General features: G+C 42.4%; 1 protein-coding gene across 2 annotated transcripts in view; it reads right to left on the bottom strand.

Moving 5' to 3' along the window:
* The window catches only part of efna5b (ephrin-A5b), a 210050-nt gene extending 193982 nt beyond the window's left edge, over window positions 1–16068 (bottom strand). Inside the window, exon 1 of one of the 2 annotated variants that reach the window (XM_048528218.2) lies at window positions 14966–16068. In XM_048528218.2, the coding sequence (XP_048384175.1) occupies window positions 14966–15084 (119 nt within the window). In that variant the 5' untranslated portion in view covers window positions 15085–16068. The remainder of the gene's footprint in view (window positions 1–14965) is intronic. The other variant, XM_048528216.2, reaches the window with a different exon arrangement.
* Window positions 16069–16417: the final 349 nt, after the last annotated feature.

Below are 16417 nucleotides of genomic sequence, written 5' to 3'. Positions count from 1 at the left end.
TCAATGTAATTCACTGACAATATGAAAAAATCATAACATTCTGGAAATAATTTACAGTCGTGCAATCTGTAGTACCGTAATTAAGGAAGATTTCATGCATGAAATTGTTCTTTATTTTATAAACTGAGCTTTGTTAAGATAATAAAAACCACTTGGGCTCGATCTTGACATTGTGCAGTATTGTCAATCGGACAGTAACAAGTTAGCAGCCTGCTTTACATCACTCCAGATTTTTAACTTCCATTGACTTCAAGAAGATATAAAGAAAACAGCTTCTAAGAACTACAATGAACCGAATGGCCTCACATACCTGTAAGTATTTTCAATGTACCCCCTGTAGCTAATAATTCTTAACAATTAAATAGAATAACTAATTCAGTTCCTGGCTGCTGACAGTGACTGCATGAGAAGCCAAGGTTGGTTCACATGGTTAAACTAAGCTCATGAACGCAAATCAGCTTTACCCCCAGACGCCCGAACAAACTTTGTTTTGTTTGCAATGATCTCAAATTGCTTTGTGACAGCTTTGCTAAAATATGAACAGGCATGTTCTGCAGGAATGTTCTACAAGAATGAGAGATGCTATATGCCAATTATGGGAAGACATGTAAACAGAATTCCCCTTTCACATATAGGCTCATCACAATTTATCTTTGTTCTTATTACGATTCCCAAAACTGCGATACTACAATTTCTGGCGGTGATGTTAAACAGGTTGTGGCCTACCTTTCAAATACTAAGCCAACCAGCACACACTGATATTCCATATGGATCAATGTGTGATCCTTTCAGTTGTACAACATATCTGTACACCAGCAAAATGTATCCACTATCTGGAGTCCCCTCTTAAAAGGCAGCTAAAATAATAGATGTTAGCCTAAGTTTTCAGGCACTGTGCTTTATTCAATAATTAGATAACTTGAGTACTGGTATCTACTGAAATCATGTCTTGTGCCATCAACCACCTCTAGCAAAATCAACTAAAATTAGAGCATTTTGGATGAAATTCATAAGTAAATAGTAGACCAAGGAGCGAAGTGGTTCAGTGGAAGTATTGCTGCTGGATTAGTAATAGAGAGGCACAGGTAGTGATCTGCAAATATGGGTTCAAACCTCACCAAATGGTAGAATCTGGATTAAAAATATAGAATTAAAAGTCTAAGAACGATAATGAAACCATTGATGATTGTCCTACAAAATGTCTGATTCACTAACATCCTTTACGGAAGGAAACTGCTGTCCTTAAGCAGTCTGACTGACATGTGCCTCCAGATCCTCAGTAAAGAGGTTGATCCTTTATTGCCCTCTGAAATGGACCACTTGGCATCAACTAAGTGGTAACGGCAAGTTCAACCCTTTCATTCCTGCCAAGTCCTTCTTCCCAACATCTGAGAGGAAATCCCAAGTTTATGACAGCTGTCTCACAAACTAGTCAAGCAAATGCCTGACACAGTCAGACTCATGGAATTGTACCTTACAGACAATTTCCCACACAAAACCTATACCATCTATAGAAACATCCTTTCCAACTATCAGAACAAATCCAGCAGTGGTGTTGATACAGTGAGAGTGAGCTGAACTGGAAGTCCTTAACATTGAAGTCTCATGGCATCAACCCAAAAATGAGCTAGGAAAGCCCCTGATAATTACCACCCACAACCCTCTCTCAGCTGATGAATCGGTACTATTCCACACTGACCAACACTTGGAGGTGGTGCAGCGGGTGGCAAGGACTTAGAGTAATCTAGGTGGGAGTTCAAAAACAAACAGCAAGAGCAGCTCAGTAACACCACTAGATTCATAGGAAAGATTTATATGGAGTTGCATTGCATGGAAACAGACCCCTCAGTCCAACACATTCATACAGCCAGAAAATTAATCTAGTCCCATTTGCCAGAATTTGGCACATATGCCTCTTAAACCCTTCCTACTCATATACCCACCCACCCCTTTTAAATGTTGTACTTGGACCAGCCTTGACCACCTCTTCTGACAGCTCATTCCAAACTCACATCCCTCTGTGTGAAAAAGTTGCCTCTCAGGTCCCCTTTAAATCTTTCCCCTCTGATCTTAAACCTACGCCCTCTAATTTTAGACTGCCCTATCCTGGGGAAACAACCTTGGCTATTTACACTATCCATGCCCCTCAGGATTTTAGAAACCTTAATAAGGCCACCCCATCCAATGCTCCAGGGAAAATAACCCAGTCCATTCAGCTTCTCCCTATAGCTCAAACCCAGCAAACCATGCAACAGCCTTGTACATCTTTTCTGAACCCTTTCAAGTTTTGCAACATCTTTCCTACAGCAGAGAGACCAGAACTGAATGTGGCCTAACCAATGTCCTGTACAGCCACAACATGACCTCTCAATTCCTATATTGAATGCACTGACCAATAAAGGAAAACTACTGACCGAGCTTATCAAACCCTCAGCAACATAGCTGCTAGACTATGTCCACAGCGGGTGATGAAGGAACCAGTGCAGAAAACATACTTGACGATAACCTCACCAATCTACCTGCTGAAAATACCGCTGATGAAGGGTCACCGGACTCGAAACATTAACTCTGTTTTTCTCTCTACGGATACTGCCAGACCCTCTGCACTTTTCTGGCACTTTGTTTTTGTTTCATATTTCTAACATCCAAGGTTCTTTGTTTTATTTTATGTTACTATGTCCATGATCTATCCTACAATCACACTGACTACATTATCCATCATGTTGCTTGGCACTACCACCGTACGGAATAGATTTCAAACAGATCTAGCAACAAAAGGCTGGTCACTCATGAGGCGTTGTGGGCTATCAGCAGGAGCAGAATTATTCTCCAACACAAATTGCAAACTCACATATCAGCCCAGCATATCTTCTATTCCACCATTACCATCAAGCCAGGGGATCAACACTGAGTCAATGAAGACTGCAGGATAGCACTCCAGGAACAACTTCGGGCATACATAAATCATACATCAATTTACCAAAGCCACAAAACAGGACCACCTGCTATGCCAAACATAATAAGAAAAAAAAATACAAGGTTAAGCAATTCTGCAACCATTAGGTTAGATCTAAGCTTTGCAGTCCTGCTACATCCAATTGTGAATGGTAAGAAAGAATTAGACCAGAAGCTTTACAAAAATCCCCATCCTCAATGATAGGGAATCATGCACAGCAGCACAAAAGGGGAGGCTGAAGCATTTGCAACAATCTTCAGTCAGAAGTGCTCAAGCAGATAATCCATCACAGTCTTCTCCAGAAGTCCCAAACATCACAGAACCAGTCATCAGCCAAATCAATTCACTCCACATGATGTCAAAATCAACTGCAGCCACTGGTTACTACAATGGCCATGGCCCTAACAGAGGACTAAAGACATGCTCCAGAACTTGCTGAGCCTCTAGCCAAGCTGTTCCTATACAGGTGCAACACTGGTATCTACCTAACAATGGAACATTGCCCAGATATGTCCTGTACACAAATAGCAGGACAAAACCAACGCAGCCAAATACCACCAGTCTGCACGTGATCATCAGTAAAGTAATGGGATCAGCAATAACCAACTCACTGACAGTGTTTGGGTTCTGTCCAAGCCTCTCATCTTCTGACTTCATTGCAGCCTTAGATCAAAAATGGACAAAAATGCTGAAATGCAGAGGTGAGGTGACAGTGACATGAAGGCTGCATTCGACAAAGTGTGGTATCAAGGAACCTGAGTAAATTAGTGTCAACGGTAATCAAAAGGAAAATTCTTTGTGGGTTGTAATCGTACCTAACACACCCAGTTCATATGCAGCAAGGCAGGGGATGATCAGATAACATGTTTTTCATGCCAGTTGGGGGATAATTATTGGACTACTGAGGGATAACTTGTCTTGTTCTTAAAAACTGTACCATTGGATCTTCATCCATTCAAGGCAGCAGACAGGGTTTTAGTTAACTATTCAATAACAAACTCCTCCAACAGACAGTACCTTGACAAGACTACAACAGAATGTCCATATTAGCTGTACAGTTCAACAACAACATGTGTTCCTGTAGAGGTTTAAATGTGATCTGACATGCAAAGGCACTTCCTAGGAACATTACAGAACAGGTTTTGGCACCATGCAGCACAAGGGGACATAGCGTCAGAGGATTAAACAGTTGGTTAAAGATATGGTTTTAAGGAGTATATTAAAAGAGGGAAAAGTGAGGTGGACAGATCTTGGGAGGATATTCCAGAGCTTAAAACCCAGGCAACGAAGGACATGACTTCCAATTGTAGAGAAATTAAAATCCAGGATGTACAAGAGGTCAGAATAAGACGACAGCAGCTATCTTGGATGGTCCTGGGGTAGTTAGAGATTACAGGAAGGGAGAAGGGGGAGGTCATGGAAGGATTTAAAAACAAACATGAGAATCTTAAAATCCTGCTTGTGCAGGACCCAACATAGGTCAATCAGTACATGGGTGATAATATGCGTGAACAAAACAGACTACAAACTATTGCTCTAGCTGCCCCAATACTGAACTGGAGGAAGTTTCTGCGCTTTGGTGCATGTCAGAAAACAGTCTGATAACTTATATCTTAAAGCAGGGTGTGAATTCACAAACTTCTATCCAAGAGACCAAAGTTGTTAATATCTGAGCCCATGCTGACAGCAACGTAATCTCAAGCTTCTTACAAGGGTGTTGACCACTCAAGAACTATCAAATACCATAGCAAGTTGTAGCTTGCTCTTTTGGTATATTCAAATACAACTTGCCAGTGCTCACTTGTCACTTATTCCTGGAAGTATAGTCATCCACCGTTTTCACCCATCTGCAAGAGATACTTCATTTCCAAGTTGTAAAATACAATGAACAATCTTTGTTTTTGCAACTTGAGAGCTACTTGGTAAACATACAAGAGCGTGCATTCTGAGTAACACCCTGTAATTTAACAAGTATAGACTTTTGAAAAGGGTCCAGTTTTCAGAGACAGACCATCTGTATCTTTTTAATTGTGTCAGCTCAGCAATCGTCCTTTCAATACTCATGTTAATCCTCATACTTAATCAAGACTGATTATTTATTGGCTTAGAGGGATATTACCTTCAATCACACATACAAGGCAAAAGCTAAGCTTAATCAAGAGTTAATTCAAACCAGTGCAAAGGGAGTCTTCAATGTTTCAATCTGCTGTTCTCAAAACTTTCCAGCTACATCCATTTTAAAGGTAGACATTTGTATACAGTTATCCCAAGCAGCTGAGCGTGAGTGCATTTCAAAGGTCGTTCTATGTAACTACTTTGAGACTGTGATGTGAAAATTCACTGGCTGAAAACAATGATAACAGATTCTTTCCTCAATTCATAATACCACATAAAACTAAAATGTTTAATTGTTATTAGATAATTTCCAGACAAGCACAGTTTAAACAATTATTCAATTTTAAATTGAATGCCTTAACCCCATCTTTCTCTCCTCCACCCCCACCTAACTTTTAGCTCCACGTAAACATAGAGAACTAGACACCAACCTGAAGTGATGAGGCTCCAACACGTAAAACACTGAACAGCCCAGGCACAGCCACCCTGCAGCATGGAGTCAAACACCAGTCAAGCAGCTCCCCGGGAAACCAAATGGGAACAGCATTGACCCGCCACCCCTCACATCTTCCCCAGGTCAGTCCTGTCTAAGGACCAGTAGGAGACTCTACGTAGGAAAGATGGCTTTGTCACTTTCCCTGCCACGTCCAACTAAACGTTGAAGTAGGCAAGCCTTTTGACTCTTCACAGTAATATACTGAAGACTATTTCTGAAAGATCACTGGCAACTGGAATAGTCTTCCAAAGCAGATTCTGGATCAGTTTGCACAATCTGAACTGAATTGGTTGATTGATTTTGTTCAAAAGGTGTGGGCATTGCACATTTGTTGCACATCCCTAATTGCCCAGATGGCAGTTTAGAGGACCCACATTGCTGTGAATCTGGAGTCACTTATGTCTGGATTGCCGTAAGAATGACAATGTTCCTTCTCTAAAGGATGTTAAGGAACCAGGTGAGGTTTTAGATTAGATCACCTACAGCGTGAAAACAGGCCCGTCAGCCCAACAAGTCCACACCGCTCCTTGAAGCATCCCACCCAGACCCATCCCCCTATAATCCACACACCCCTGAACACTACGGGCAATTTAGCATGGCCGATCCACCTAACCTGCAGTTTTAATCCAACAATTCAGAGATCACCAAACTGGCTTTTTATTCCAGTTTTTTAAATTATATTTAAGCTTTGCCATCCACCACTGTAAAAAATATTAGCCTAGGATTGTGTTTCCTTGGTTGACCGAGAGGCAGCACAGAGGCTCAGAGGTCAGCAGTACAGCCTCTCAGCACCTGGGTTTGATTCCACCTTCCGTCGACAGTCTGTGTGGAGTTTGCACAGTCTCCCCGTGTCTGCTTGGGTCTCCTCCCACAGCCCAAAGATGTGCAGGCAAGGTGGATTGGCCATGCTAAATTTCCCATAGTCTTGTGTAGATTAGGTGGGTTATGTGGGATGAGTCTGGGCAGGATGCGGACTTGTTGGGCGAAAGGGCCTGTTTCCACACTAGGGATTCTATGATCTATGATCATTCTGTTCATTCCCCTTCCTCACATCATCAAATCAAAACCATCTGGTTTTCTCTGGGACTTAACCTGTGGAACTAAGCTGATGAGCTTTTCCATTCGCAATCTCTTTCACAACACAACAGTCTTACTGTGTTACTTTGGGAGACTCCTGTTTGCCGGAAATGCTATGTCCACAAGTCAAAATGTTCTGAAGGTTTTATAAAAATAAGTATATCCACAATTCCATTAAGAAATGAGTCACCGCTTAAAGTATTTTGGACTAAGGCTGCTCATCTAGTACAAACTCATTTTCAAGGACTTTAATTAATACATTCCAACTGAGATTCTGTCCAGTTTGACTTCTGAAGGTGCAGTACGAATTTGCTAATTTACGTGCCAACGGAAGCAGGGGTGATTGAATTGCCTGCAGTCTATTCAGGATAGTCAGACCCGTAAAGTCAGGAAATGTGTTTGAGGCTTTGATTAGTTGCAATGTTCTTGTATGGGACCACTGTTTGAATGTTGAGCTTTGTCTTATTAACTTACCATGTGAGGTTAGTGTCTGTCATACCACAGACTTGCTATTCACCTTGATGAAGTGTAGGGCTAGATTTAAGAACCAGATTAACTTTAATTAATGAATTCCCAAATATTCTCCTGTGCAATCTCAGGCACTAGTGAGCAAAACACTGAACATTAAATGGAAATGCGATTGAGGGCTGGATTAGGCTGGGGTGATACAGATTTAAAGCAAATCTTTAAGCATAGAGGAGGCAGGGACGGAGACCTGAATAAAAATCAAAAATATTGGTTCTGGCTTCCTTGTCATAAACTGCCATCAGTAAACTACATACTTTGTCATGTCTTTTTCCCCAATTGACAAGTTTAACAAAAGTGACAACCATGAGTGTAATTAGTTTTCATTGCTCCCTTGACAGACATTGCTCAAAAAAGGACTTTGTCTTTGCTATTTTAAATATTATGGAAAATGCTCCACTGACAAGTATTTAATTACTCTGTGGTGCTGACAGGTCATGGTGGGTGCAAATGAAAGACTGACTGCCACAATCATTTTATCAAGTGACAATGGACAGGGACACTTCCTGATTTTCACCGAGCCCTATAGAATCAGTATCTAGAATTTATGGTATTCGCCACATTGAAACATGTACACAGTTACAAGGAATAATGGAGGTCATAAGATAATAAGAGGGAATGAATGAAAGCTTGGTAAAAGATCTTGGTATTAAGGAAAGTCATAGGTGGAGAGCTGTGAAAAGGCAGAGAAGCTGAGGTAAGAAACTGCAGACTCAGGGGTTGAAGGTGCAGTGGTCAAAGCTGAAGTAAGTAGGGAAGGAAGCACAAGAAGCTAGACTCCGAGGAATGAGAGTTCAAGTTGGGATTGGTAATGTTACGTGTGACTTTTCATAGAACTACTGCAGTGGTATAGGAGTAGTATGAAATACAACAGTACGGATTCTGGTAGGTAGCTGCTGAAAACATAGGTAAAGATCTGAGAAGCAAAACATGTTTATTGAAAACAACCAATGCTGGAGATCACAGTGGGTCAGGCAGCATCCGTGGAGGGAGAGCAAACTACTGTTTCCAGGCTGGATGAGCTTAAGTGAAGTGTGGAGGGGACAGCATTTATACTATAGGTTGAGGTGGAGAGGTGTGTGGGGAGAGTGGGTGTAGGGTGCTGGTGGAGAAAAGATATCGGTCTTTTTTTGTGCTGTGTGGCTCTATGATAGTTCAGATTAAGTGATCAGAATGTGAGAAGGGTATAACAGCAGTATATCTCCTGCCAGACTTGAAAGGACAGATCATCCCACTTGGGAGGGAATTTATGATGACAAAACATAACAAGCTAAAAGGAAGGGAAGAAACAGTTCACAGTTTGAAGGTGTTGAACTCAATATTAAGTCCAGAAGGCTGAAATATGCCTTGTCTGAAGATAAGATGTTGTTCCTTCCGTTTGCGCCATGATTCAATGGAACACTGTAGCATGCCGGAGGACAGACAAGTGGGCATGCGAGCAGGACGCTGTGTTAAAATGACTGGTAGGGGCAAGGAGGTGAAGGGGCAGGTGTTGCACATTCTGCGGTTCCACCGGGAGGTATCATGGAAAGGTAAGGTGACGTTGGTGGTTGTGGAATGGGCTAGGGTATCCCGGAGGGAACGATCCCTGTGAAATGCAGACAGGGGAAAATGAGCAGATGTGCAATTTTTCTCCAACTGACAAGTTTAAGAGAAGTGACTACCAAGTATGTAATTAGTTTTCATTGTTCCCTTGATAAACATTGCAATTGGGGAAGATGTCTGCACCTCACAGGGATCATTCTCTCCAGGACACCCTAGTCTATTCCACAACCACCAAGACCATCCACCACCCCAACACATACAATACTGTCCCTTCACTTCCTCCCTGTTCAGCAGCCAAGGGGCTAAACAGTCTTTCCAGGTGAAGCAACATTTTACCTATACCTCGTCCAATCTTGTGTATTGTATCTGCTGCACCTGATGTGGCCTACTCTACAATGCAGACACCGAACACAGGCTAGGTGACCATATTGGAAAACATCACCAGTCTCTGCACAAGCATGATCCCAGCCGTCCCATAGCCAGTCATTTTAACACATTCCTGCTCGTGTGGCCACGTATCTGTCCTCAGCTGCAGTGTTCCAGTGAATCACAATGCAAGTTGGAGGAACAACATCTCATCTTCAGGCTAGGCACTTTATAGCCTTCTGGACATATTGAGTTCACAACTTTGAAACTGTGAACCACTTCTTCCCTTCCTTTTAGTTTGTTACATTCTGTTATAATTTCCTCTCTCCCCACCCCCAACCCCAGTTGGACTGTCTGTCCTTTGAAGTCTGGCGGGAGACATACCATTTTTCTGCCAATCTGACAAGCCGATCACTTAATCTGAACTATCAACATATTTTCTCCGTCAGCATCCTACATCCACTACCCCCACGATCCCCCACTCCAAACTAGAGTATAAACGCAGAGATAGTAGGAACTGCAGATGCTGGAGAATCTGAGATAACAAGATGTAGAGCTGGATGAACACAGTAGGCCAAGCAGCATCAGAGGAGCAGGAAGGCTGACATTTCGGGTTGAAGGAGGGTCTAGGCCCAAAACGTCAACCTTCCTGCTCCTCTGATGCTGCGTTCATCCAGCTCTACACCTTGTTATCTCCATAGTATAAACACTGTTCTCTCCACACTTCACTTCAGCTCTGATGATGAAGAGTCATCAAGACTAGAAACTTTAATCTCTCTCTCTCTCTCTGTGGATGCTGCCTGACTCACTATGATCTCCAGCATTGGTTGTTTTCGGTACAGATTCCTGTACCTGCAGTAATTTGCTCCTAAACGTGTTTATTGACTTTGGAAAGAAAAGGGAAGTTGACACAGAGCCAGTAATTCACATGGATAGAAGAATCAACTGTATTTCTCTCGGGTGCTGTGGCCTTGCAGGTCATGACAGCAGTTTCAGAGAAAAAGAAGATGTCAAAGAAGCATGACATTTACAATGCCATTAAGCAGTCCTCTTTCTTTTGGTCTGTCTGGCTCCTAATTAGGAAGCAATAATTATTTGGAGCACCCATCATTTGAATGCATGTATATCTGAACCTTGGGAAAGTAATTTGAGGTTACCAAAATCGACTGTGGAAATTATCTGTGCAAAACGGTGTAAAAAGGATCACCATTACCGAGGAGGTTTCTTTTTCTACCTCTGGCACATAAGTTTACATAAAGCAACTTTCTACTGACCTGAATAAGTAAATGTTCTTTTTATTACATCTGCTCTAAACAATAATTATTACATTAGGCAATTGCAACTAGTTGTAGCAAAGCTAAACGAAAGAGAACAAGCACAAAAACATGCGAAGTATCTTGAAAGTTGCCCCACTTCAGGTAAAATTCAGGTAAACAAAGCAAAGTAATTAATTCTGGGTGTAGGTGCAAAACCTAAACGCATTGTGCCTTATCAAGATTTAAAGTTTGTCTTTAGGAAACAGCAAATGCATTTTGGGATAGCATTTGCAGGTAGAGAAACATGATCATGAAGCAAAGGATTGTGTTTCATTTTCATTATCTAGAAACTACAGTGCAACACGTGAACTTAGCAGAAACTAACATATTACCATAAGTCTACTTATTTTCTATTCATGTCAATCAAAGAAATAACAAACGAAATTTGGATTTAACATTAATAACCATGAGCACCTACACAACTATTTATTAACAAGTTAGAAAAGTTCATCAATTTTCTTATATTAAGTAAACAAAACAACTGTTTATACATTTCCCATGTTTCTGAGGTACAAACATGAGCATTAAACAAGATCTCTATCCTGAGTCCACGACTAAACCTATAGGTTCATATGTATCCAATTAATCACTCCATTTCCCTTTCCCTTCTCCTAATTTTCTCTCTTATCTCCAAAACAGTGAACACAGGGCTCCTAAAGGACTAATTGCACATATTCACTAAGTCAGCACAGCATGGTATTGTTAGATTACCAGATTCATAGCAACAGATACGAGATAAAACTCATCTTTCACTGTACCTCACCAATAGGAGACATTACATCTGGACGGGATAGAATTTAGGCATTTGTAATTTTGAATGGGAAGAATTTTCCTCTTTTTAAAATGTAGGGTAATTAACTTCTAATAAGTTGCCTGTTAGAACCCTTCCTCATGAGGCAGCCGTCTGTGAAGCCCTTGCTGGATCCTGGTTTCTCTCAAGCTCACACAAAGGGACCACATTGAAAGAGCTGGGTTTCCTGCTGAAATAGTCACTGGATGCAGTGATGCTATTAACTTTCACTAAGCACTATATAATGAACTGCAAACCCCTTACTGTTGAATTTTACAACCAAAACCCGGACACGTTTATGAGCAGCAGCAGTTTCCCTCACCCCTTGTGAGTGCTGAGAGAAAGTAAATTGTAAAGGCGAACTTTTCCTTGCAAAGAAAATTCTGGCAACCACTGAGTCTTAATAAGTGACATTAACCCTTCAGGCATGGACTGATTTCAACCTCGAGAACTGTACTGTGTACTCTTTCTTCATTCAATGTTTTCATTTTCAACTTTTTCCTAAATGTTCTGATACAGAAATATAAAATTGAAACAAAGGCAACAAATAGCAAAAAAGATTAGTTTTCAATAATGAACGCTGAAGGAGTTGTGTTCACAAACTTACATATTCAGTCACATAGAGATTGTGAGTTCCCATCTTTAAGGCACTGTTATTAAATTCATCCTATCCATACTGCTCTACGAAATTTTACAAATTCTTGTTTGTTTTTAACTTTCAGGCTTCAAAACTGTTTAAAAGCTAAAATATTTCAGTGTTATTATCAATAGAACCTGCTCGTATTTCTCAAATAAAAGCGACCTAATGTCCATTTAAGAAAGGTTACTTTGTTGTTTATCCATGACTTTTGCTCAGTTGGAAACAGAAGATATACAGGCTTTCTAAGGTCAGTGGCAATGGCTAATAATGTCATGACTGTGCTTTATCCCTGCCATTGCAACATGCAATTTTACCAATCTTGAATTCCGCAACTATCTGCACCCTTTTTTTAATCATCAAGGAATACTGTCCTGAGCCAGTTATCCAGAGGAGAGGGTAAGCTACTGTAACAGCCTGATGGTCCAGAGAATTGGAGTCCCACTTTTCTATCGTTCCTGCACTGTGCAATATTACATTCAATTTATTTCTTTATAAACAGCTTTCAAACAGAATCCTGTATTGCTAATTTATACAATTACTTGAAATGTCACAAGATAACTAACTCATAAATGACAATAATGTTTTTTGTCAGTGTGGACATCATTTTTGTTGATAAAACTTATTGCTGAAACCTATGGTATATCAAATATCTGGTAACCATAACAAAATTTAGCTTTTTTTAAAAAATTCCGAATTCACTATATTTAAACCCACAAAAAGAGCTTCTGCTTTTTCCATCATTTCAACCTGGGTGAGGAAATTCTCCCAACAGTTCAAAATCCACTTTATAAATTGGAAACAGGTTTTTGCCTGACAGTATAATAAATGCATAAAAACATGCCCTGTGACCCAAATTCATTTATTCATCTCAGCTTAAAGTGGGACATCACCTCTGTGCGAAAAAAAGAGATGCATAAAACAAGGGAGAACATTACTCTGGAAGGAATACACAAAATGGAATAATTACAGGAAAACAGAGACAAAGACACTTGCACAAGTATATAAAGAATGGTATCAAAAAAGGGAGAACATGCAATGGAGAACACAAACAAAAAGACTGAAAATAATGAGAAGCACACACAAATACAATCAAAGAAAAAGACAGAGGTCAAAGCGAGATATAGGTTCAAAGAAAAGGAGAAAGTTACGAAACTGGTTGAAACGAACAGGCATAGAGAGAGAAAGCAGAACAATAGAGCGATATACAGGAAATGCAGAGATATATAAAGACGAGAACAGCAGGGAAAAAGAATATTACACCCACAAAAATCAACACGAGAGGGCTTGCACGCACAATGGGAGCAACAGACAGAGGGAACAACATAATGACAGATACAAGAAAAAGAGGCCAAAAGATGGGTACCAACCCAAACCACAAATAGTATATTTAATCCACAATGTGCAACTGAGAATGAAACAATAAAACAACTTTTTTTATTGTACTTGCGGAATCCCTTAAGCATTTTCAAAGAAAATGAAAATAGGGATGATCATTCGACCTAGATTTAAGTTAAATGCAGAGTCTCTGTTTGTAGCAAGTAGGTTTTGTTTACTTGTGAAAAGTCTTTCTGCATCCTAATGTAAAACTAAACTTCAAAATATTTTCAGCTTTGGAAGCTCAGTAACAAACTTACAATACTGAATTTGAGAAATATCTGGCTATTTTAATCTAAATTCACCATGTGCCATATAAATTTCTGAAAAAGAAACACTGTGCGACAAAGCTTAACGGTAGATAATAAATTCTTGGTGACAATGGGTGACCAGGTTGCTGATGCTATTTGCAGCACAGCACCAGACTTCCCAAATGTGGTGATTCCCAATACAGCAACATTTGCAATCTAAAGTCCACCTCAAAGAAAGAGGGTACTTTTTTCTTGTTTTTAATCCTCGAAATGCTTAGTAATTACCTAACACATCGACTTGTATTTTCAATTCACGTTTATGATTAAAACTTTCCGCCCCTCGATAATGAGAGATTGGTGAAGGGGCGCAGCTGCAATTCCGAATCCAGATGTTGTTCCTCAAATGCAAAGAAATGTTCTGTAATTTTGGTGTCGGAAAGAGGAGAACAGAACGGCAGACGGGACGGATGAGTTTTTGGGAGCGCATTTTACGCAAAAGGAAATTTCAAGAAAAAGAAATAGGAATGGTCAACTTTGCAAATGATTGTAACTGGACAAACCGCCGACTGAAACTTAGAATGAAACAAGACCAAGCTATTCCCGAGCATCCTGACCTGATGTTACTCGGATGTGAGGCGGCTCCGGCCGCAGACTCAGGGCTGAAGCTGATTCCAAGTTTCACCCAAACTTTTATCTCTTGTTCCCGACCCCTGGGAACCAGCTCGCACAATCTTAGCATGTATACACTGCCCGATTATTTCATTAAATATTGCACGTTTCAAAACTCCTGAATTTAATCACCAGCCGGGATTTTTTTTTAAAAAGGGAATATTTTACACGTCTCTGGAGAACGGACAGTCGGGTGAGAAGTCGCTTCTATCCGGTCTTTCAACAACAAAAGTAACCTCACCACCTAAATTCAAAGCAGCCTTGTGAAGGAAGCTGCTGCTTCGCTAAAACAGACGGGGCTCTTCCTGTATTTCAGTAGCGGCCCTCCTGCCCCCCCCGGCGCCAGGGGAAGGCAGCTTTCAATCCGGGGGGACATGGGCTCATCGCGGGCCCGCTCTGAAACTCAGTGGCTGCAGCTTTTAGCGCACAGAGCCCCGGGGGCACCTCAAACAACCGCAGCATGTGCTGTCTGCCTGAGCTGTAACTTGGACGGGGAGCCGCGTTTCATTACATTCCCAAAAGCAAGCCAGCGTCTGTTTAAGCCTCACCAGTTCACCTGAAAATACTCTCTCGCTTACACCGTGGATTACACATGCCGGGCTTGTCTGCTTCAAATCATTCCCCTGACCCCTTCCACTCTTTGGGGTCTTTCTTGTGAGCGAAATCACTGTGTCAGGCTGATTTAAACCCGAGGTAATCCTAGTTATCTTTTTAACTTAAAAAGAGATTAGTTAAAAAAGGCGGCGTTCCCCCCAAACCCGAGCCCCTGCAGCCCAGTCGGGCCCGCGTAAAGCGGGCTCACTCACTGTCCCCGTTCCCGCAGCCGGCTCCCAGGCGCGTCTCACCTCGGGTTGCTGCTGTTCCAGTAGACGGCGTACCGGTCAGCCACCACTTTGCTGGGCTCCTGCGACCAAACACACACCCAGAGGACGACGAAGACGACAACCATCTCCACGTTGATCATCGCTGCAGGCAGGAGGAGAGCAACTCGGCTGCCTCGTTCTTTCTCCAAACTTGCAGCTTCAGATGACCCTGCTTCTCACTCACTGCTCTCCGTGGTTTGGGGGGGGGGGGGGCGGGGGTGAGATCCGGAATCGGAGAGGCAAAGTCCAAAATCAGAGCGAGAAATGAGGAGGAAATGCCGGCAAACCGTGTCGTGCAGGCACCGCGAAGACTTGGGGAAATTACAGAAGCATGTGAACGCAAAATGTGATCGGCGAACTCAAAAGTCAATCACGGAATACTCCGAGCTGGCTAGCAGCGGAGATAGTGGGAATCGGCGCAAAGTTCTGTGCTTGTTCTGTAAAACGAGGTTAAGTCCGCAATCTGTATGCAACTAGCAGCAGAAACGAGCAAGAAGTCGGTGCAAAAAGCCCCAGGTGCGTTGTTGATGCTGCGGGTAATATGTGCGAGAGAGATCGATATGTTTAAATATATATATATTCAGTTACTGGGGGTGGGGGGGGGGGGGGAGAGAACAAGGGTAGCTGGAGATTCCCAAGACGGCAGCCAGTAAGTCATACCATCCTTTGCTGTTTCCTCTCTCTGGCCAGCCACCCCCTGCGTCTCACTCTGACAAAATAAACACCCCCGCCCCCCCAACACTGAAGACAGACTTTGAAAGATGTGGTTTAAGGAGCTGAAACACAAAGTAGACGCTGCAGTCTGCACCCAGTCTCACTCACACTCACACACACTCAGTCAGTCAGTCCTGGTTAGCGTTCTGCAAACACGGTCCGGGCAACAGCAGCCGAATGCAAAACAAGCCTCTCCAGGATTGGGGAGGGGATAGTGGTACTGTCTGTTGTTTGAGGGTGGGGTGTGTGCGCGCGAGTACTCCCCTCCCAGGATGAGGGAAGCGAGCAACCAGGATGCAAGAGAGGAATCCGAGGCGAGTGAATGAGCGAGCGGTGCTGATGGGCGGGGAAAGCGGCCGTTTCATTGAGAGTCAGGCGGCTCAGCGATGTTTTGGAGGCGAGGGTGGGGGGGAGAGGGCGGATCCCCCGTCTTTTTTTGTGGGGGAGGAGGGTAGGGGAAGGCGTTGAAAATTCACACCCCCCATCCACATGTGAAGGGGCGGAGCATGAGGAAGCCCCGCCTTCCCGCAGGTTGATAGGCTGCCCCTTCTCACCAATCGCCGTGTAGACCACAGGCTGGGGGCAGGGACAGCCTTTTCCAGGAGCACAGGCGCCTGCTATATCCCCTCTCCTCACGCTTCACAGCTTCGGCTTAACTTTCAACACTGTCTCTCATCAAGTCGATTCATTGTGTCGAGAATAATTACAGACCTCCCCCCA

The sequence above is a fragment of the Stegostoma tigrinum genome, chromosome 3 (assembly GCF_030684315.1).
Source record: "Stegostoma tigrinum isolate sSteTig4 chromosome 3, sSteTig4.hap1, whole genome shotgun sequence".
Lineage (NCBI taxonomy): Eukaryota > Metazoa > Chordata > Chondrichthyes > Orectolobiformes > Stegostomatidae > Stegostoma > Stegostoma tigrinum.
This window is presented reverse-complemented; position numbering and strand designations above follow the sequence as displayed.